Source organism: Nilaparvata lugens, chromosome 12 (assembly GCF_014356525.2).
Source record: "Nilaparvata lugens isolate BPH chromosome 12, ASM1435652v1, whole genome shotgun sequence".
In the NCBI taxonomy this organism is placed as follows: domain Eukaryota; kingdom Metazoa; phylum Arthropoda; class Insecta; order Hemiptera; family Delphacidae; genus Nilaparvata; species Nilaparvata lugens.
The window spans coordinates 25,132,220-25,154,934 of record NC_052515.1 but is presented as its reverse complement, the minus strand read 5'-3'; the positions used below and the strand labels follow the sequence as shown (position 1 = coordinate 25,154,934).

The following is a 22,715-nucleotide window of genomic DNA, read 5'->3' as shown; positions in this document are numbered from 1 at the left end:
TATTTATTGAGAATACATTACATGATTAATCTCACTCCTGTTTGCAAACAAGATTTTCTCCGGAAAAAGTACTGTATTCAATGATTTATTTATTATTTTTCTTGTGTATGATAGTAAATATTTATCCTGTCATTGAATAAATCTTGATTTGATTTGATATTATGGTAGACTTGTGGACATCTATATTGGGCAAGAACACCTGAAGTTGACACAAACAATGAATTATCAAAGTAACTATACTGTATAAGTTTCACAACGAGAGATGCATTTTTTCAATAAATTATAACAAGATATTTATTTTAATGAATGATTGGTTGCTACAATTTCAAGACTAAAGTTGCGTCCACACCATAGTTATTAACATTGTTAATAAATTAATCATTATAGATTCTATTAGATTGAACATAACTTATCATATACATGATGAACATATGTGTTTGTCAAGTTCCGTTCAAACTAATAGAATCTATAAGGATTAAGTTATTAACAGAATGTTTATTTATCCGTCCTTATAGATTCTATTGGATTGAAGGGAACTTTACGTTTACGAACACATAGTTCATCATGTGTATGATAAATTATTTTAGTCCTTAATTAGATTGATAGATTATTTTATTCTATTAGATTGAAAATAATTTATCATACACGTGATGAACTTATGTGTTCGTAAAGTTCCGTTCAATCTAATAGAATCTATAAGGGCGGAAAAATAAACATTCTGTTAATAACTTTGGTGTAAACGCAGCTGCCATTCAAAACACAGGTTGATTTTTAAAATTTTTGGAAATAAATTCCAAGTAATTTATTATTCATAAGTAATCCATTTAATTGATAATTCATCATGATTATGAATCAAGGTTTCAATAGCCTTTAGGGTAACGTGACAAGAAATTGGGAAGCAGAATATTGAAGAATAAAATTTATTTACAAACCATAAAATTCTACAACAAATCAAAGTGAAACCAAACAGTTGATCATTTAGTACTCTGGGCAGCTTGGTTTTTCTTTTTAGATAATACTGGCTTCAGATCATCATGTGCCACTTTCCTGATTTCCTCTTCCAGTGATCGGTTCACATTCTTCGAGATGGTCGATTTCAGTTTTTGTATCTCCGTTATTTTATTCTTTTTCGGTGCGATGGGGTGATCTGTGAAATAACAAGGGGAATTATTGTAGATGGAAATTATAGATTGGTCACTATGATTCATTACAATGGATTAAAAATTGAATAACCCTGGAAAAATGCTTGAAAAGGATAGATAAATATTAATCTTGTTCAAGACACATAAATTTTGATTTAAAAAAAGTTTGGAAGTTTAATTGAGAATTCAAAGGTTTATCATTCTTGATAAGAATGGCATAGAGTTTTTTATATTTTTTTCAAGATTTCGTCTTGGAGACTCCAGGAGTGAGTATAAGACATGTCATTCTTATGAATACTCATTTCCATACAGTACAGAACAGTCAAAGTGTATTTAAATCACCAATCCTTACGGAATAGTCAAGTGAACAGATAAGTCGATAATACAGCCCTATTCTAATTACTCGTCATATTTTAATTCTTTGAAGTTAGTTCAATCTGGAAGGAACCTTGTAAGCTATAAAAAGCTGCATCAATTAAATACTTTTTCAATTGGGTTTTAAATGTCTGGGTATTTTCAATTCTTTTCAGCATGAGCGGTAACTTGTTATAGAATAATATACCAGGTGGTTATTACTCAATTATCAGAACCATTTATTAAGAACGAGTTTGAAGCCCGGTTGCACAAAAGCCTGTTCAATTTTAAACTTGATTCAATTCACGAGAACCAATCAGAGAAAGCTATTTTGAAAAGAAGGCTTCTTTGATTGGTTCTCGTGGAATTTCACGGTTAAAATTTAACAGGATTTTGAGCAGCCGGCACTTAGAACCTCCTATAGTATATAAGAAGTCATGTTTAAATATATAGCTCGATCAAAAGTCTCGCATCCATATTATAACCCTTTTGAGATTTAGGTTGCACAATTGTTGGACCCTAAATTATATTAAAACAGTACAGTCTTATAAGTTCCTTCTCATTGAATCTGAATTAAAGCTTTGAACAAGGGACTAATTTTCATTTTATTTTCTTTGGTCTATGTCACTTTGAATGGTTTCATGACACAATGAAGACAACTATTCAGAATCAAGAATGTAGATGCCCACACTCCAGTGAACTCCAGTGAAGCATTATACACTAACAACTAAGGATGGTTTATTAGAACAACTTCAAGAACTTACTAGAACGTTCTAGAAATTGTTAAATTGGACAATTTTCAGTTGGCCATGCTTTATCTATTGCATATCAAGTCGTACTCATTGCAGTTACTATATCTATTTATATTAGTATTCATCTGATATTCAAGGAGATGTAGATTGATGACTTATGACTAAGGACCCCAGAATAGATCATGAATAAAATTGAGTCAATTTTAATTTTTTTGTTTATCACATCAAATCTCTCGCCTGTAACGTCATTAGAAGAGGCAAAGAGGTTACAGCCCATAAGTCTTCAAGGATGCTGTTTATAAGTAATTTTTCAAGATTCAGACATTCTTAATGTTATAGCAAGTTATTTGATAATTAAATTATAGGTAGCCTATTCAAATTCTGCTGTAGCCGAGTGAAAGATCTAATGTGATAAACACCAGAGTTGAAAGATGTGACATATAAGTAAAAGAACAGGGCTTTGAGAAAAGGTTCAAGAAAACCTTTTTCCAAGAAGAAATAGCGTGGTTCTAAATTACAGAACACAGTGAAGCTGCGTTTACACCAAAGTTAATAACAAAATGTTAATAGCTTAATCCTTATAGATGCTATTAGATTAAACATATCTTATCATACACATGATGAACATATGTTTTTGTCAAGTTCCGTTCAACCTATTAAAATCTATAAGGATTGAGTTATTAACATTTTGTTAATAACTTTGGTGTAAACCCAGCTTAATTTTGGCTGGGTGATTGAATTTCATAAAATCAAGGTCAATTCATTAAGAGACTAAATACGTTTGATTAGTTGAATGTATTGACCCATCTTTTCACATGCAGAAGTGGAGGATAAGCCTTTATTTTCCAATGAATCCACTGCCAGACTAGAGGTTAATGCGGCATCCACATGTTGGCCTAATGTATACAAATGACAACCAGTTGCAAAGTGCGGATGGGTGGTTTCTCCAGCGCTAGTCTTCATTGGCTATCGCTCCAATTTTTGCCAAGCGAAGGCCAACTCAGCAAAAGCCAATGAAGGCCAGCGCTGGAGAAACCACCCACTCTGCCACTGGTTGTCATTTGTATACATTAGGCCAACATGTGGATACGGCATCAACCTCTGTCTGGTCTGGCAGTGGATTAGAAAATAAAGACTTATCCTCCAGTTCTGCTTTTGAATAGATGGGTCAATACACTAAATGAGATTGTTCGAGACCTAAATGTAAAGCTACACCGGATGAATTCAACAGCTTTTTTATTGGTGAGGTGGAAAAGATAGTTGCTTCCATGAATGATGTGAGATACAATGCTCCTGGTTACAATAACAACCGAGTGAAGTTAGAACGGTGGAAGGAGGTCAGACCTGCGGATGTTGTTCGTGTTATTCGCGGCTTCAAGAACTCCCACAGTCCTGACGTCCATGGAGTTACAGTTGGTGTGCTGAAGTGTGTTGCGGATGGGATTGCTCTTCCCCTGTCTCATGTGCTCAATGTCTGTATGCAACATGGCTGTTTTCCTGATGTCCTGAAGTTATCCCGCACGATTCCGGTCTTCAAAAAGGGTGACCCTGAGTCTATGAACAACTATAGACCTATATCAATCATTCCTGTATTGGGTAAGGTGTTTGAGGTCCTAATGAAGGAGCAACTTGTGTTCCACTTTGAGAGAAATAATCTTTTTTCTGACGCACAGCATGGCTTTAGAAGTGGAAGGTCTACGTTTACAGCTGTCTCAGAGATGATTGATTTTATTGTTAAAGCCTTTGAGGAGAGAGATCTTGTTCACCTGGTCCTTGCTGATCTGAGTAAGGCATTTGATTGCGTGCCTCATGGAATTCTTCTTGAGAAGCTTGCTGGGTATGGACTGGGTGGTGAGGTGCTTGTGACCCTCAGATCCTACTTGACTGGAAGGAAGCAGATCATATCCATTGGAGGTGCTCTCTCACAGGTGGATCATGGTGTGCCACAGGGATCGGTGATGGGCCCACTACTCTTCCTGGTCATGATCAATGATCTTGGGCTTCTTGGACCGGTGCTGATGTTTGCGGATGACACCACAATTTACTCTAGGGGGCGGACGGTTGAACAAGCTGGCTTGCAGGCTCAGCGAGTTTTTGATGATGCCAAGCAGTGGTTTGAGAGAAACAGACTCTGCTTGAATAAGGGGAAGACTCAGCAACTGGTTTGTGGACTTCGCAGCCTTGCTGACTCTGCCCATAAATCAGTGGTGAAACTCCTGGGATTTGTCATTGACTCAAAATTGACATGGGCAGGCCATATTGATGGAGTTTGCACCAGGCTGGCACGAGTAATCTACTTGCTGCGTAGACTCAGAGCCCTTCTCAGCAGGAAAGATATGGTGATGGTATACTTTGCCCTTTTCCATTCCCATCTGCTGTATGGACTCCTGCTGTGGGGGCATGCAGCGGGCTGCAAGAGTGTGCTGATGCTCCAGAAGAAAGCACTTCGAGTGATCACCTCAGCAGGGCATCGTGAGCACTGTAGGCCTATCTTCATTGACCTGGGCATCCTTACGGTCTTAAACCAGTACATACTGTTGAGTCTGCTTCATGTTAAGGACACCGAGGGCAGTCATGTGCTGAGGGCTGATCGTCATGTGCACGCTACAAGGAGGAGACTTGACATTGACATACCGCGCTGCAGAACCAACAAGAGAAAAGACTCCTTCCCAATATTTGCACTGCGCCTATACAATGACCTGCCTGTTGGTGTGAAGAACCTGCAGGGTGTTGCTTTTAGAAACCGAGTTGAGATCTGGCTGAAGAGGAACCCATTCTACTCAGTCAATGAGTATTTTAATGCTCACAAGGACAATATAGTTTGACCTGTCATCTTACCATTCGACGCCATCTATCCAGTTCCCTGGTCATGGATGTAGAAGGAGGAATTAAGGACTATGTCAAACATATGCATGCTGTTCCTTGTTTGGTCGTTAGTTGCTCTGCTGTTTTTCTGAGTAATTGAGTTGCAATGGGCCTAATTATTATTGCGTTGAATTTGTATTATTTTTTATAGTTTTGTCTTTATTTTAGTAAATATTTTCAACTTCTACCATGGATATCATGTCGCTGGCTAGCGCTGGCCTTGATAGGGCACTGGTCACATTGCAGTGTGGAATACACCGCGACCAAGCTTACCAGGCTGGGCCAGATACAGGACAAACGTGTGGACTATAGGCTACATAGGCTAAGGGGAGGTACCCAAAGAACATAGACACAGTCTATCTGGCTTTTCTAGTAACCAATGAAGAACTCAAGTATCAAGTAAGCAGGTAGATGTATTGATTGGTTGATGATCAATATTATTTAACTTTTTTCTCAAAGTGACTAGGAAGCTAGAAAAAAATACAATTATAACAACTAGTTACTCTAGCTTGGTACAAGTGATGGTACAGTACTCACTTTTACGAGATATTGAAGGACCTTTGCTTTTGTTTTTCTTCTTTGAGGCAGTTGGAACGTTAGTTTTTACTTTTAGTTTTCCCTGTGGCATTTTAAAACGATGATAATTTATAAATTACTCTTCAAATACAGTAAATAAGCAGATGAGCACGTTGTTCTACTGAAACTAACCTATAAAATAGGCACAACAAATCCGAAAGCTGTCTGCTCTTAGAACATAACCTATAAATATATCAGCTGATTCGTTTGAAAACTGTAGTTTGTTTTGAGATTTTGAGACCAAAGTTTCGACAGGTTATGAAATCTAGGAATCTGTACTCTGTAAAAATGTCTGATGAACTATTTTTGTAGATTCTTGTGAGTTTTTCTTCAAATGAAACTTGAAAAGGTAAATCATGAAGATATTGCGTAACTTTATTTCACTTTAGAAATCAATTTGCTTTTCATCCTAACCTAAATTTAATCTGTTGCGTTTAAAATGATAATCATCCTACTTTTACAAACTCGTATGGCAGTTCCCTTTTCAAAATATGATAATTATTTTATAGCCTTGAAATGATTGTTTTCTTTTGAAGTAGTTGCTGCTAGACTGTTAGTTTTGTACGGAAGTCATTCATGTTCACTACTATAAACAAAAATTGTGATTTGCGTAGTAGTGGACTGGTTATTTGTTATCTCTGCTATTATCCATTAGATGAAGACGTGTTACAAAATGTTTTGTTTCATGTTTTAGTAATTTTTGTCCGTTGTTAATTTGCTTAGTCACTTTGTGTCGATTGCACAATTATTTATGTTACAACTGTCACCAGTGTCACCGTAAAAATTGTCTGTCAGGTAATTAACTAACTAACTTGATAAAGGCTTTTAAAAATTAGCTTTTTATCTACAGAAAAATCTATGTTGTCAAGTCAAAATCTAAGTATGTTGTCTGTTAGTTCCAAGCTTCTAGTTTACTGTACGAATTTAAAGAAATATATTTCAATTTGATTTGTAATTTTGTAATTTCCAATAGATTTTTTAGGTTTCTGTTTCAAGGAACTTGAATTAGGTAGTGAATTGGAACTGATAGTATTGATCTTTGAACTGACATGCCTAGACTTTTCATTGTAGTAAATTATGATTTTGATAAAATGTATTATTCTCTGCTTAGTAAAACTGATCAACAAAACATTGAGAGTGAAGGGTTAGACTGATAAATAATCCAATTAAAATAAAATGTTTCTTTTAAACATTTCGTTGCATTCATTTATTAAATCTATATTTTTTAAAATCAAATTCATTTTTCATTTTCACTCAATTCAACCTTTTTATTATTAAGCTGTCACATTTGATTAAGTAATAAGTAAACATTTATACATCGGAAGTAAGAAATATTGTTCTCAAGTTACTTAGAAACCTAATCACTTTGTACAGCGGTGCCCATTCTTCTAAATTCACCAGCATCTCCCATGTTTCCCTCCCATCCACAAAAAAATCAGCTTTAATGTTCAAAAGTTTGCATCAATTTTGCTCCCTCCCCAAACTTTTTTGGGGATCCCATCCTTCCACAGCACCCCCTGTAGGCACCTTTACCGTTGCCAAAGACTGGGGGGCACCAGGAGTACCGAATTTGCAAGGGAAACATTTTTCAAAAAAAAATATTATGATGTAGGCCCGATCATCAAGGGGATTAGTTTGGTTGGGTTCCTTCACTCTCTAGTTGCCTTCGTGATCGAGTACATTGTCAATATTTTTTGAATTTATAGATATGAATAGTATAAAAAATTTCTCTAAATTGAGTAAAGATAGGATATTAGAAACCGTCTCTTATGATATAAGTTGTTGTTCTATCACTTTGTTTCAACCCGCACACTCAGGTCCAAAGTTTGGATTAAAAATAAACTCCTCCGTAACCACACCAAGGTCAATGCGGCTCTGATTCATTCTACCTTTAGATAAAACGAACAAAAAATGATCATCATATTTGATGCACTGTTTAAATTGGTCTCTGGAAACCAGTTTGAAACGTCAGTAGTTCAGTGAGGGCCAGTCTGTGACGTAAAAGGATAGTCATCAACCTGTTATTCGACTTTCCGTGTTTCTTGCTGTATGTATTCTGAGCGTGACTTCCAGTGTTCACAGTCCAGTGTGTCTTGGGAAAGCTTCGTTTTGAACATTGTTTTGGTTTTAATCAACTATTTCGCAATTGTTTAGTGTGTAATTCGTCGTAGGATATCACCTGTATAAAAGGTACCTGTGGTTAGTGTTTGTTGGATAATACTGTGTAAGGTAAATTGCGTTCAAATCTATATCACATAGACTAATACAAAATATCACATTGTATATTATCAGAGACAAGAATAATCCTTACTTATCCTTCATCTATGATATTATGTACAAGAATATCTTTAAACAACATTTATTCAACATTTTCAAATATACTATTCAAATTATTAATAATATCTCTTCCAATCTACTCATCCTAACTTAAATTGTTACTGACGTTATACGGTTATCAGTGAAATACTTGAGTTAGTGATAGAAGCTTAGTTAGTTAGTAGACCGAGCGAAGTGAGGTCTAAGATTCAAGTCGACGGTTTGGCATTTCTCTTAATGTTTAAATGTTTGAATGTTTATATGTAGCGCATTTACGGCGAAACGCGGTAATAGATTTTCAATTTTCATGAAATTTGACATGTATGTTCCTTTTTTAATTGCGCGTCGACGTATATACAAGGTTTTTGGAAATTTTGCATTTCAAGGATAATATAAAAGGAAAAAGGAGCCAATATTAGAGTAAAAATCAGACTATAGAATTATTCATCATAAATCAGCTGACAAGTGATTACACAGATGTGTGGAGAAGCCAGTCTATTGCTGTATTTCCATATTAAGGTCTATTATAGTTTTAATCAGGTACTTGTGGATGAGTATACTGCGTGAGGTCTACTGTTCACAGAACTACTAGTTAGCTTGAGGGAAGTTTAGTGATTAGGGCATAATATATAGGTGAGCAACAATTTTGAAGCTTTATAAAGCTACACATATCAGGGTGTACTCCAAACCATAAATTTGGTGATAATACTGGTGAAAAGCTCTGGTTTGAAGTACCGTTGAAAAAAAATGTACTACCCACTTTGTCTGAATCTATAATATTGTAAATTATTTTTCCAGAAGTAATGCAATTAGAATAGGATTCATTTTTATCTACTAATAATCTACAGTAAAATTTTTGACTTGAATTTTGAGTCTGAACGCGTTTCAAGACACCCTATCTTAAGCGTATTCAGTATCAGTTATTGTTACAGAATCAGTAAATCATCTCTATCAGTATCAGCTGAAAATGAGGCCCAATCCCTTAAAACGCGTCGTGATGTATTTTATATTTATGGATTTAAAAATTTAGCTTTTTTACACTATTAGTAATTTACCTGAAATTGTGTAGCTGCTCAATGTTTCCTTAAATATTAAGGATGTTTCAGGATTAAATAAAATCATGTTCAAGTTAAATATTATGATCGTGTATAATTGAATAGCTGTTCATTAAAAGAAATATATTTGCAACGAAAGCGAAATATCAATTAATTACTTGAAGTTAGAAGAACCGGTCAATTACTTCAAATCCTAATCATTTTCTTGATAAATAATAATATATTATAATATATTTATTATTTTCTTGATTAGGTCCTGAGTTTCCTATGTTATCAAAACTAAGAAAATTTAAAAACATGCCCTTGGTTATTCTGCTTGATATGTCTCACTGTAATAATATAATTTCCTCACTTCCTATTCTATAAATTTCCAAGATAGATGATAACTAGTTCCGCATTGATATTTGATCATTATTACAATATTGCGGTCGACAAATATTCACTATCATAATTTTTCATGAATTTTCTCATGGTTCAATCACATTTCAACCTTGGTTTCAATCACTTATTGACATGGTTCCATTAATAATGACCTTGATAAGATAATAACGCCGGGCTAGAATTTCTGCTGATTATTAGTGAGATCTGCAGATTAGTGTAATAATTTGGAATTCTAATTGGGTTTTTAGTAAGTTTGTCTGTTTTTGGTTCTCATCTTCCTCTTAGTCTACCATGAATCTTTCTTAGTTTCAAGTTGTCACAGGGTTTTCATGTGTCTTCTAAATCATTTTTCTTTCAGAGCTTTTCTCTCATAGTTTCTCCTAGTGTCTTCCTCATTTTCTATTCCTCTCAGATTTTCTATATTCTCACATCCTCTTCCTGTCTACTCTTTCAGGAAGTCGTCCTCCAAGTATTCCCTTTCTAACGGTCTTTGAACTCCGAAGAAATCAAAATTAATTGAATCTATCACGCACGTGGAAAAAGATTCATGAAAATTCAATTCAATTGTCGATCATTAATTATTAAAAAATCATAGATTTGAATGTTTTACGTACAGTTTCGCTTTGCTATTCATGTATTCTGATACATTAAAGTTTGAATGCATTTCTATTCAAACCTCCATAGAGTTATCATTTGCTAGAAACTCAAGAAACAATAGTTTCTCTAAGCTTACATTCTTCTATAAAATTAACCCATAAATTATTGATAGCAAAGTATATTTGTCATCCTTGGAAAATAGAACAAGTTATCACATAATTGAATAACAGATAGACAGTTGAATATGTTTAATTTTATTCTTGTGTAATGCCAAAAAAAAAAAAAACAATTAATTCTTGTCATGGGCGGAACCAGTCAATCATTTAACGATTGACAACAATGCTAATTGATAAATTCAATATCAGCTTCATTATGATATGTTTCATAATATTCAATTGAATTTGAACGTTTTCTAAGTGAAATAACTCTGCTTTATTAGAATAACCAGATTAACTGTTCCTCTCAGAAATTGTCCTACCAAATTTTAAAATGTTTGTTGGTATTGTAGCTATATATTTATTAGCCAGAGTTTTTTAAGTAGGCTACTGACTCTATCTATTTTGATTATTAGTAGGCTACTGACTCTATCTATTTTGATTATTTGCTTCAAATTCTATTCTATATCATCTTATTATTCTTGTTCAAATTTGCATATTTTTGTAGGCCTTGTGATTGATAGAATAAAATAAAACATCAATTTCTGTCTTCAACAAAAAATGTATCAACATGCTCTCTACAAATCATTGGCATATAAAGATTTGAATTATTTTCAAGGGAGATTGATTTTACTTCCAGCATGATGTTGTTCGCGTATTCTCCCTGAAAAGTTGAAATATTTCACAGAGAATTTTGCACGTCAACTTTGCTATTGATTATAATCAATTTTAGAAGTAGCCAAGTTAAGGTGCGAAATTCTCTGTGGAATATTTCAACTTTTCAGGGAGAATATGGGAACAACATCATTATGAAATATATAATTAAACTAGACAATCAAGTTTTAGTCATAAAAAACTTGTAAATATTTGTTGAATACATCAAATTAATTGTTCAATAAAATAAATTGAATGTTAAAAATATTAAGACTATGATAAAAAGCATGTTTCAATCAAGTAATAAACCTTTTTTATGTTTCAGTAAAAAATGGCAGCTGGATTACCTGAGGAAAAATGGAAGGAGGTTTATGCTAACCTGAAAACATTTCACGATAAGGCTTACACTGTGATAGATGCAGCCATTAAGCTAGAGGAGGAGGATAAAAAAGATCAAGTAAGTCTTTGTCTATTTCATTACAACTGTTTTTTTTTCACTATCACTCGATTGTACTCCACCTGTTACCTGCTATCCACTTTTCTAATGTACTTTTCTACTTCAATTTAAGTTGAAAATTCTACCTTATTTTTCCTCTCCCTATTCATTTACTTATTGTAAGAATAAATAAGTTGCTACCTGAATCAATGTTACCCGAGAGAAAGTTACTTTGCGCCTTTATAATGGAATATTAACATTATGAAATAATAAAGAGATACTCATTGTCAGAGTTCCAATGATTTTCTTAAGTACTTGGTACCTGAATTAAAGGCAAAGAAAGTTTCGTTGTACCTTGGGTTACACAGTTTTTTTTTTGTATTTTTAAAAATTAATTCAACTATGAAATAATAAAGAGATACTTATTGTCAAATTCCCAATAATCTCCCAAAGTACTTGCCACCTAAATTACTTGAAACTATGCTATTTTGCCTTCTTCCAGAGTGTAGTGTTTTTTCCTGTGGTTTAGCCTTAGCCTCCTGGGGTTGTGCCACAGACCTTCATAAAGTTTTTTATTACAAAAGAAGACAATAATTATTTCTGGTGCAGCCTACCTTGATCATTGTAGACCATTGTTTATAACTCAGAAAGTAATGACCGTTTATGGCATGATGGCCTTAATACTCTTGATGGATGTTGAGATAACCATTGATCGGACACTTTTAGAGAGGACATCATACAAGGTACAAGACTAAAAGTTTTGTACCCTACACAATATTAAAAAAGATAATCCTAGTCATTATTCTTTTGAGATTTTTCAATCTCCTGCCATCTTCAGCCAGGAACCTTCCCCTTCCAAGGTTCAAACGTAACCTAGAAGCCCTTCTTCTAAATAATACTATATACTCCATGTCAGATCTCTTCCAACTGCCAGTGAAAGAATATTTTTAAATGTATATTTGAATTGCTATTGTAAATTTTTATTTTTTGTCATACCTATGTATCTGTGCTTTAAGTTATAATATAACAATATTATTGTTTGTAAATATAAATAAAATAAAAATCTCAGTACCCTTTTTTAAAAATATTTTATCACAACATGTTTCGGTCATTTATGCCATTTTCAAGTGATATGAATTAAATAAATAAATACTACTGGAAGATTCTTATTGTTTGTATTATATTTGACACTTTCGATAGCATGTTGTATTGTGCCTTAAAGGAATAAAATAATTCTTAAAGACAAAAAGGTTTCATTGAGCCGTGGGTTACACAGGTTTTAGTTATTTTTTTCAAATAAGTCAACTATGACAAAATAAATTGGTACGTATTGTCAAAGCTCCAATGTTCGTCTTCACTTCATCACAGCTTATTAACCAACCTATGTCAAAAATAATTCCACTATTTCAAATCTCATTTAATTCTAGAGAGTTTACCTTTATCATCCCACACACATGTTTTGAAATGATTTCTACATTAATTTCTTCTATTAGAACAAGAGTGTAACAGACCTTTTCAAAGCAGCTCTAATTTACACAACAACCACTCTGTTGTCTGAGCTCTATCAATTAATCTCCTAAAATGTATTCTCTGATGATAACTTGGATTTCGTAAGATTACTGAATCATTCAGTACTATCATGCCAAAATAGATTTGGCGTTCTGACAAAATTACTTGGTTATTGAGAGTAATAAACTGTTTCCAACTAGAAAGTTGAATACACTGTTGAATTTTATAGTTTCAGCCTTTGCTTTTTTCGATTTTGCTTATGACTTATATTTTCTTCTGTTATTTTGTAAGTGCTCAAAATTTATTAAGCTTATTGAATGAAATACCGACATGACAACATTTCAACTCGTCTAATTGAGGCTAATTGTTCAAATTGTGATTCAATTGGACACAAGATGTTGAATCATGAATTGAAATAATGAACTCTCGTCATTGGAAAAACGATTAATTTTTCATATTTTTGTAAAATAACACCATAGTACCCTTTTTGAGATGTTTTTAATACAAAATAATAAATTGAAAAACACAAATAAGAAATTAAGTAGCCCTAAATATATACGTTTTCAGAAAATATTCATATTTCATTTTGGCGAAATCATAACCCTATATCAGACTTTTAAAATGTTATCTAAATTTGGGAGAGAAATAGTACAAGGTGTATCCTTAGTTTTTCTTTCCCGGTCAGTGCTGTCTTGTGAAAATAATAAATAGATGAATAAATTGAATCCTATTGCATTGCTCCATAGTTTTTTCTCGACTAATGCTTGATAGAATAATTTATTAATAAAATAACACAAACACAGGCTTAATTAAGCCTACATGTGAGTCTCTCAAAACGTAAGGGTATATATAAATGTAATGCAACTGTACTGTATGACTTGTAAATTGTGGGAATAAATAGATTTGATTTTATACTTTCAAATTTGGACACGTTTTGCTGTCGGTTCCGGCTGTATAAGAACTTTAGAGGCCCTGAAATTTATCTATTGAGAACCTATCATCAGACCTGAGATGTGTAACAAACATTCACGTTTTTATTTATATCTTCTTCTTCAATTTATTTTTTTTTCATTTACGATACAAACGACACTGATGTAATGATATTGGTGTATTGAATAAGGCAGTCCTAGTGCTATTTTTCTACCACTTTTAGGTGATGACACCGTTTAAGATGAGGTTAGTTTTTCACGTGTAGTCTACAATTACTAGTTCAGAATAAACATTTTAAGCTGAACAGGACTGTTTTTCTATTGAATTTAGATGAATCAATTAATCTAATCGGATCCAATTTTGATTAGGTATCTAGTCTTATATTTATGATGATCAACACCAAAACAAATTCTTTATATGCAATGAAATAAAACCACACATATATTGTCAAATTCTACAGTTTTATTTGGTACAGTACTCAGTCGAATATATATATAAAAGCGAAATGGCACTCACTGACTGACTCACTCACTCACAGAACTAAAAATATACCGGACCAAAAACGTTCAAATTTGGTAGGTATGTTAGAGGCGCACTAAGAACGGATTTGGTAAATTTTCCAAAGATACGCCCAAAATCTCTTTTCCAGCCTTTTTTTAGCGTTTTCTCAGCTTTATCGAAAACAAATGAACAAAAAATGTTCAAATTTAGTACAGAAGCTCAGCTAGGGTGTAATAATGTTGTGTTAAAAGGAATTTGCAATAACGTCAAAGATACGCCCAAAATTAGCGTTTTCCAGCGTTTTTTTTGCGTTTTCTCAGTTCTTTCATCAAGTAATAGACAGAAAATGTTCAAATTTGGTACAGAGGTTTAGCTAGGGTCTAAAAATTTTGTGATGAGGTGACTTTAATATTTCATCAAAGATACGCCCAAAATCACCGTTTTTCCAACGTTTTTCTCAGCTTTTCTGCGTTTTCTCAGTACTTTGACTTTCTCATGGAATGAAGCATGCTCAAATGAAAAATGCAGGCGAGCGAAGCGAGCCCGCTGATTTCATTTCTGGACGATCCAGTCGGGGGTCCAGGGGGCGGACCCCCCTTGCTAGACGGATATGGCGAGCGAAGCAAGCCTGACGGCTAGTTCTTTACATATGTATTCAAAAGATATCTTCTTGATTTTGGCGAAGGTTTTTATCAAGTTTGTTTGTTGTGCTTCTGTTTCTGATTCTATTAAACCGTGTTCGTTGTTATTTTTCAGGCTCTACAGAAATATGAAGAAGGCCTTGGATTGATAGACTTGGCGCTTGAACTGAGGGTGGAATGCCCAAGCAATCCAGACCTAACATGGGAGAAAGGATGTGTCATGCTTCAGAAGATGAGAAAGACAAAGTAAATACTAATGTGTGTTTGAGCTTGCTGAGAAAGATTTTTCGCTTGTTGTTGAAATATTCTATGAATATCAAATAAAAAGACAAGAAAAAATTGTCAAAACCATAGATTTTAATATGAATAATTACCACAATATCAACTTCAGTACTACTTACTTAATTTATCCGGCTCTACAGTCCTGGGTGGACTTTGGCCTCCTCAACATAGCGCCTCCATTCGTCTCTATATCCTGTGCACTCCGTCGCCAGTTTGCCACGCCCAGCACACGGAGGTCTCCAATCGCGTCGTTCAGCCATCTTGTCCGTGGTCGACCTCTCTTTCTCGTTCCAATCATTATTTCTTCCAGGAGTCTTGACGGCACCCTTTCATCACTCATTCTGGCTAAGTGTCCAAGCCATTCAATCCTTCTAGCTTTTATGAATCGCATCAAATGACCTTAATACTTTTTCATCTTTGTTCAAGATAGTCCATACTTCACTAGTACACAGAAAGTATTTAATGAACAAGTGAAATTTGATAATTATATAATAATAATTTTTAAATGAAATTTAATAAATGAATGGAATTCGAGAATCTGGTCAACGGATCTGATCAGCATTTAATGAACAAGTGAAATTTGATAATTATATAATAATAATTGTTAAATGAAAATTAAATAAATGAATGGAATTCGAGAATCTGTTCAACGGATCTGACCAGCATTTGATTTTTAATGTTGTTGTTAAAATGCTTTGACAAATTTATTAGTCTTATGACAATGGAAACTATGAATGATTCTTATTATTGAAATAATATTTAGAAAATAACATGAGATGCCACTCTCAGCTGCCTTCTCTGCTACACTCACCTTCACCTCTCCACTATGTTTAGATCCAAATGAACCAACTAGCTTTTAATATTAAAACTTACGCACAAAAATATCTGCAATAGTAGTTGAATGATCAAATCTCATTCTTATTAATGAGATTTTATTTAGAAAATAACTTGAGATGCCACTCTCAGCTACCTTCTCTGCTAAACTCTACCTTCGCCGCTCCACTATGTTTTGACTCATATGAACTACTTAGTTTTTAATATAAATATATGCATGCAAATTTCTACAATAGTAATGAATAATAAAATCCCAAGTCCTACTTTTTCAGTTCTGGGAATACTTCCATTCTTCACTTGTATCTATAGAAAGCAAGCCAGAGATTAGATTTTTCTTCAATTTTCTTCTGAGATTATGTAAATGAACATTTGTTTGGGTGTAATCTAGATGTAAATTAGCGCTATATGATGGCTACATCTGCTACCATTAATTTTTAAGAAGTTTTTCCATAAATATATTGTATTATTAGGTAAGGTTGATGTAAAAATATAGCTGGATTCCCACAAATTAATAAAAACAATATAAAAACCTTGTAGTACCCTTTATTACTAAAAACTTTAAAATATTTCAACGATTAGTTGAACTAAGTAGTTCAACTTGAAAATGGCCTAAGTTAGGGTCGAAACTAGTCGTTGAAATATTTTAAAGTTTTTAATAATAAAGGGTACTACAAGTTGTTACATTGTTTTTATTAATTTGTACAAAAGTTGCCCATATTAGTGAAGTGTTTTTATGGATTGGCACATATCAGTAATAGTGTTCGCGACCAGTTCACAGCAAATATTCATCACGTGAGTTTTATCATAGAAAAAAGATAGCAAAAGACGATATACCATGGTATAGGTCATTTATGCTCCAAATTTCTAGTCTCATTAGAACTCAAGAGAAAAACATTTTTACTGAAGAGGACACGGCCTCTGATATAGATAATATATGTAGAAATCCAGCTCAATAAAAATTATGATCATCATTCATTAACTATTTTAGTGAGGGCTACTGAGTATTTATGTGAAAACTTGAAAATCAAAGTAGGTGCATTTTTTCTAAATAAATGAATTTTTAAAAAGTACTTTGAATATTTTTATTTTCATGATTAATTTTGGTAATTATTGAACTCAATTACATTCTGTATTCAATCGTTATATCATATTGGTTTCCCATTAGTTTCCCACCAGCGGGCAAGATGTTTTTTCTTTTGCTGGTGGCGCCTAAAAAATTCTACTTTTATCTTAGGTTTTCATGATTAGTCAAGTTCTATTCTATGTTATTTCTTAGTTTAAAATATTGTGTTTTTGTTAGACTTGTCTATTTCAAATTTTTGTAATGTATGAATTTTTCGGCAAATAAATTTCAAATATTTTACAGGAAAGAACTGCTAGGCCGCATAGCGGACATCCAGGTCCGCCAACCCCCGGACCCCAACCTTCTCCCCCCTCCCAGCTACGACGAAGCCATGTCTCTCTCTCCCTCTCTTCCTCACGTTCCCCCCACCACTCCTGTCCTATTTCCCCCCTACGTCAATGGAGGAGGAGTGGGAGGAGGAGGTCCCTCCTTCCCCTCGACAGCTGGTGCTACCTCTCTCCCTCCCTCGGGAGCAGGTGCCTCTTCCTCTCTCGCTCCCTAGGGAGGAGGTCAGCCAGCCTCTTTCATGACCTACCAGCAGTTGGGAGAGGCTCTCAACAACCTCAAGGTGGAGACTGATATGCAGTCGGCTCAGGTCATCTACACGCATGACAACGTCAGGTTGTACTTCATCTCCAATGAGGGTGTAGTTTCATCGTCGTCTGAGCCTAGTGTGTTGAGGATATTGCAGTTGGAAGGTAAGTTTAGAGCCTGTTCACCTAGCAACTTTCTTGAGAGCAACTTTTTCTGTGAGGAATTGAACACAAGCGTTTCCTATCTACTGAGCACACTGCATCTGTAACTGTTCTGCCTAAGAGTGTGTTCACACTAGCAACTTTCTTGTAAGCAACTTTTTCTGTGAGGAATAGAACACAAGCGTTTCCTATCTACTGAGCACAGTGCACCTGCAACTTTTCTTTTTTTAGGGTGAGTGCAGTGAAGCATGAATATCACGCTTCCACTCTTAGTTGACAATAACACATATGAACGAAGTTTGAGACCGTAGAACAATAATAGGGTAAATCTTCTCCAATACAAATTTTCAGAACAAAAAATTCAATTTTTTTACATGCTATCACATTCTGCTTTTCATTCTGAATCTCAATAAATTTAATTTTCTCTCCTACGACGAAATTTAAGCTTTATATCGGATTGTAGTGAACTACTGCTATAGCAGTGATTTATAGCAGTGATTGAAGCAGTGAACCATTAAATACTGAGGACAGGACAAAGGAGTTTTTGTGTTTAGAAGGAATGAACGCCCTTTAGCTACAGCTATTCTTCGAAAATTGCTTGCAACTAAGTTGCTCTAGTGTGCCTGGAGTGTAATTTTTTGTAGTATTCTACTTGCTGTTCTACAACTTAGATGCTCTAGTGTGAACAAGCCCTTTACAAAACTTTTTAAAGAAACGCTCAGTTCATAAAAATTGATATAATATAATAATAATATGGAGTGACCTGGCTGGCTCAGGTCTGGTGTCAGAGTTTTCAGGTCGCAACTGATCAATTTCAGGGCCTCTGACATGACCTGACGACTGCTTTTTAGGCAGCCGGGACCGACGGCTTAACGTGTCCATCCGAAACACGGGAGTGGCCCGAGATAAATATCTTGCCCGGGCCGGGATTTGAACCCGGGCCTCTGAATCAGAAAGCCAGCATCTGAAAAATTGATATTGACACAGATCTCTCTGCAAAAAGCAATATTTCTCTTAGTAGGTTGACTATTAATTTCTTCTAAAGAAACATGTAGTTCAATAAGGGTGTGATCACATTGAATGCGTATATGTGTATAAGTACAAATCAATTTCAATTTTATTGATGTCATGCATTGTACAATAGTACAATATTGACACAAGTCAAATACATAGTCACATTTACATTGTAAAAATATGATATAGAAATGACAAGAAATAACTCAATACGATGACAAGTTAACAAGAATCACATCATTTTAAAAACCTCTCAATTCAAAATTCATTACACTGTAAAAGGATTTTTCGATCAGCCAGTCAGTCCTTCAACTTATTATTCAACAAAACTTCTGAGTCAATCTCAGATAAAACAGGTGGGAGAGAGTTCAATATTTTCCTGCTCATGTGATCAGGGCTACCTTGGAAAAAAGACGTTCTAAAAGTTGAATCATGCATGAGCCGAAAAACAAAATTTGAAAAGTGCCATTGGAACGCGTTGTGACTTGCATGTAGCTGCTCACACTAAACGCAACCAGCAATTGCACGCGTTCAGTGAGAGTGTTCCTATTGCTCTTCCAGATTTTGTTTCTCATCTGCACGATTGGTCAAGCATAACCAAGCTTGCACTAACTTGTGAGCTATACGCATTCACTGTTATCACAAACTTATATTAGTAATAATCATTCTTTTGGAATGATTAACAATATTTTATTTTAGATTAGTAGTATAGAAACAACATCCAGAGGACATGAAAATGTATAAAATCATTATTTTTAATGATAGGAATAGGAACAACATCAAGAGGAGAAAAGTGTTTAAAGTTTATAGCCTGTCCAAACTGCCATGAGCCCTGAAAGATTAAGACCGATCCTCGCTCTCCCGCGCAGGTACACACGCCCGGCCTACCTGCGCCATTGATATACTATGTATACTACGTAGTATACAGGTAGGCAGACCGTCCCTTCACTCACACACACAAAAGGAGACTGCGCTTGTGTGTGTGAGTAGTAGGAGGGTCGGCCTAATCCTTTAGAGCTCATGCCTGTTTGGACAGAGTATAGTGTAGTAGTAAGTTAAGTGTGTTTAAGTGAAGTAGTTTTCCAAGTGTACTAATACATTCATACAGAATTACATTATAATTGGTAACAATAATTTCTCTGAATGATGGAAACCACTTTCAAGAAATAAAAGAAACTCGAAAAATATGTTTGTTTCTAAATATATTCTTTTTCATATTAGTTCTTTGTTCTAACCATAGAATAAAACATTTTTTTAATACAATAGTATAAGAATAGTTTTCTCTGTATAATAGTTTTATCTGGTTCTAACTTACTGGTTCTGATCAGTCAGGTTTTATTTGAATTTTATTTTCAAAACCTGAAGATGATGTGAAACATCGAAACTGGTATATTGAGGTCCACGTTATAATGGCAGTGAAGAAAGATAGGAGAAAAACGTTGCCAAGCCTCTCCATTTTGCCACTGACTGTACACAGCTGTTACTCAATTCATCCCATTAAATTTAATCTAATAATAATTATCATTTCCTTGATAAAATAATTAATTTAATGTCAAATTAATCAAGGAAATATATTTTTTTATAATTTGATTCAAAAATTTGCTTTCATGACTGAGATCAGATTTTTATTTTTATACAAACCTGAATTGGCGGCTAGTTTAAAAAGCGGTGATACAACAATCTGAATTTCAAAACAACAGAAATTGAGTTATTTGGTAGGTATTCTATTCCAATTTCCTTTAAAAATAATAGAAATCCAATTTAAAAATAAGTAATTTCAATGGATTAATTCTGAAATAACTTTTCAATATTATTTATACCGGTACGAGTAGGTCTAACCTATACGGGTAGGCTAACTTAAGCATGGATGAAGTCTAGGATGGTTAGTTATCAACTTTTAAAATGTCATTTCAGGTATTTTAATTTGTGTTTCTCATAAGGTAATGTTTAAAAATGATTTCATTGTTTCAAAAATACATTTTAAATCAATTATACGACTTGTGTACTCAAGTATTTTGATAGAATGAAGAAAAAAAATGGCGGCTGAGAATATGGTTTGTTCAGTTTTGTACAGTCACTGTCACAAGTAAATATAAAATATTCTGGCAAATAGACAACATTGCAAAGCGAGAGAGAGATAGTGCTATCTGTTTTGTTGTATGATAGAAAAGGACAGCAACAGTATTGTCAATCGTCCACTGCCATTATAATGTGGACCTCACTATAGTCTTGTGTTTTTATCTGTTATTTTATGTTGAAAACTTTTCTAAAAAATGTACTATATTATTATGTAATAAATGATTTTGAACTGATATTGTTTCAGATGGCACGGGCAAAGAGCCATTATTCTACCTGCAGGTTGGTGACTGGTTTTACCCTCTCGTCCCCAACGTCTCACCCTGCTTCAGGTCTGAGTACGGCGCCTTCATACTCCCTGATGTGCATGGTGAAGATGGTAAGCTCAATCATTTATTCTTTTCACATTCAATGGTCCACTCTTAGGTATGGTTTCTAGGACACTTTAGAAACCAGACTTATGCCCGGTTGCAGAGTCGTCACATAAAGTTAAAATCAGGCGTTTAACTTATTTATGAAGCCATAACTCCACTTTTCGTTGCACAGATGTCAAAGTAAACTATAGCTCCCATAAAACTAAAAACGCCCAATTAGACACATGATTTCGTTGCAGAGTCGTCAAAAAGAGCTTATTTATGTCTCCAATAGCTAAAAACGGTCAGTTAAGTTATGGGCCCTAAGTCGTGCTGTTAAATCCAATATCTACTCCCACCAAATGCATTTTAAAGTTTTTTTGAAAGATGTTTACGAAAAACCATCTGTATATAAGTAAATTATTTTTTCTCTCCCTATGTTTTTTAAGTTGTTTATAACCTCCGAATCGCTAAATATGGTGAGAAATCTCGCCAAAAGCCAAGAGTCGCCATATTGTTTATCCTATACTATTAAACGAGCAACTTCTGTTTATATGTTTAGATGTTTGGATGTTTAGATGTGTGGATGTTTAGATGTTTATATGTTTGTATTTCACCGGATCTCGAAAACGGCTCTAATGATTCTCACGAAATTCAGAACATAGTAGGTTTATGATATAAATATTCGATTGCACTAGGTCTCATCCCAGGGAAAACTCGCTGAAGGACATTAAAAGGATAATTATTATTCATTCTTGGATAAACAGCTGATAATAATTATTTCGTCGTCTGTTGGTGATGGAAATGAGTGAGCGAGTTCATGTGTGTGGGACTGTGTCAAAATTATGACTCAGCTGTTGAACTTTTGTAATAATTCAATCAGGTACTTAGTGCCGGTTGAAAAAAGCCGGGTTATTTTCAATCCTGATTAAATCCAGTAGATCCATCTTTTTGAAATGGTCTTCTCTGATTTTGGTTCACGTGAAGTTGATCAGGATTAAAATTTAACCGGCTTTTGTGCAACTGGACCTTTGTGAGGGAAATTTTTGCATTCCTCTGGGAATTAATCTCAATTTACTGTGATTAGATAGAACATTTCTGTATGAATGTTATGAATGTTATTATAATTTCTTCTTTCGTAATTAATTTTTTATGCTTTTGTACTTCAGAGCGAAGCTCGGTCCCCGATATTCAATTTTATGTGAGGTATTTTAGGTCTGTTCACAGTAAAGTCGATTGAAACTTTGCCCGATGCCAAGACATTGGTTGGATAGAAGCATGTACGGAAAAAAGTGAATAGAGCTGCAGTGTGACTTATGTGTGATGCTAATTCGAGATATAGCTAAATGGGCTTCCGCAAACGACTGTGCAACGACTAACCATTTATGTCAGTGATTTTAAACTATGTCTCACATAGCTATGTTTGATTTTATGTAACGACTCTGCAACCGGGCATTAGTCTGGTTTGGTTTCT

The 22,715-nt window shown here is 34.3% G+C and overlaps 2 protein-coding genes across 3 annotated transcripts in view; one reads left to right on the top strand and one right to left on the bottom strand.

The window, feature by feature from the left end:
* Nucleotides 1-904: 904 nt before the first annotated feature.
* On the bottom strand, nucleotides 905-6,303 carry LOC111047392. Its single transcript, XM_022333140.2, has 2 exons — nucleotides 5,651-6,303; nucleotides 905-1,147 (listed from the first exon to the last, which is right to left on the bottom strand). The coding sequence occupies exons 1-2, from the start codon at nucleotides 5,739-5,741 to the stop codon at nucleotides 975-977; spliced, it is 264 nt and encodes an 87-aa protein (XP_022188832.2). The 5' UTR covers nucleotides 5,742-6,303; the 3' UTR covers nucleotides 905-974.
* LOC111047385 (protein spartin) overlaps nucleotides 5,915-22,715 on the top strand; it is a 49,666-nt gene continuing 32,865 nt past the window's right edge. For both annotated transcript variants that reach the window (XM_039439270.1, XM_039439269.1), the window contains exons 1-5: nucleotides 5,915-6,038; nucleotides 11,173-11,304; nucleotides 14,980-15,110; nucleotides 17,347-17,801; nucleotides 21,136-21,267. In XM_039439270.1, the coding sequence (XP_039295204.1) occupies nucleotides 17,630-17,801; nucleotides 21,136-21,267 (304 nt within the window). In that variant the 5' untranslated portion in view covers nucleotides 5,915-6,038; nucleotides 11,173-11,304; nucleotides 14,980-15,110; nucleotides 17,347-17,629. The remainder of the gene's footprint in view (nucleotides 6,039-11,172; nucleotides 11,305-14,979; nucleotides 15,111-17,346; nucleotides 17,802-21,135; nucleotides 21,268-22,715) is intronic.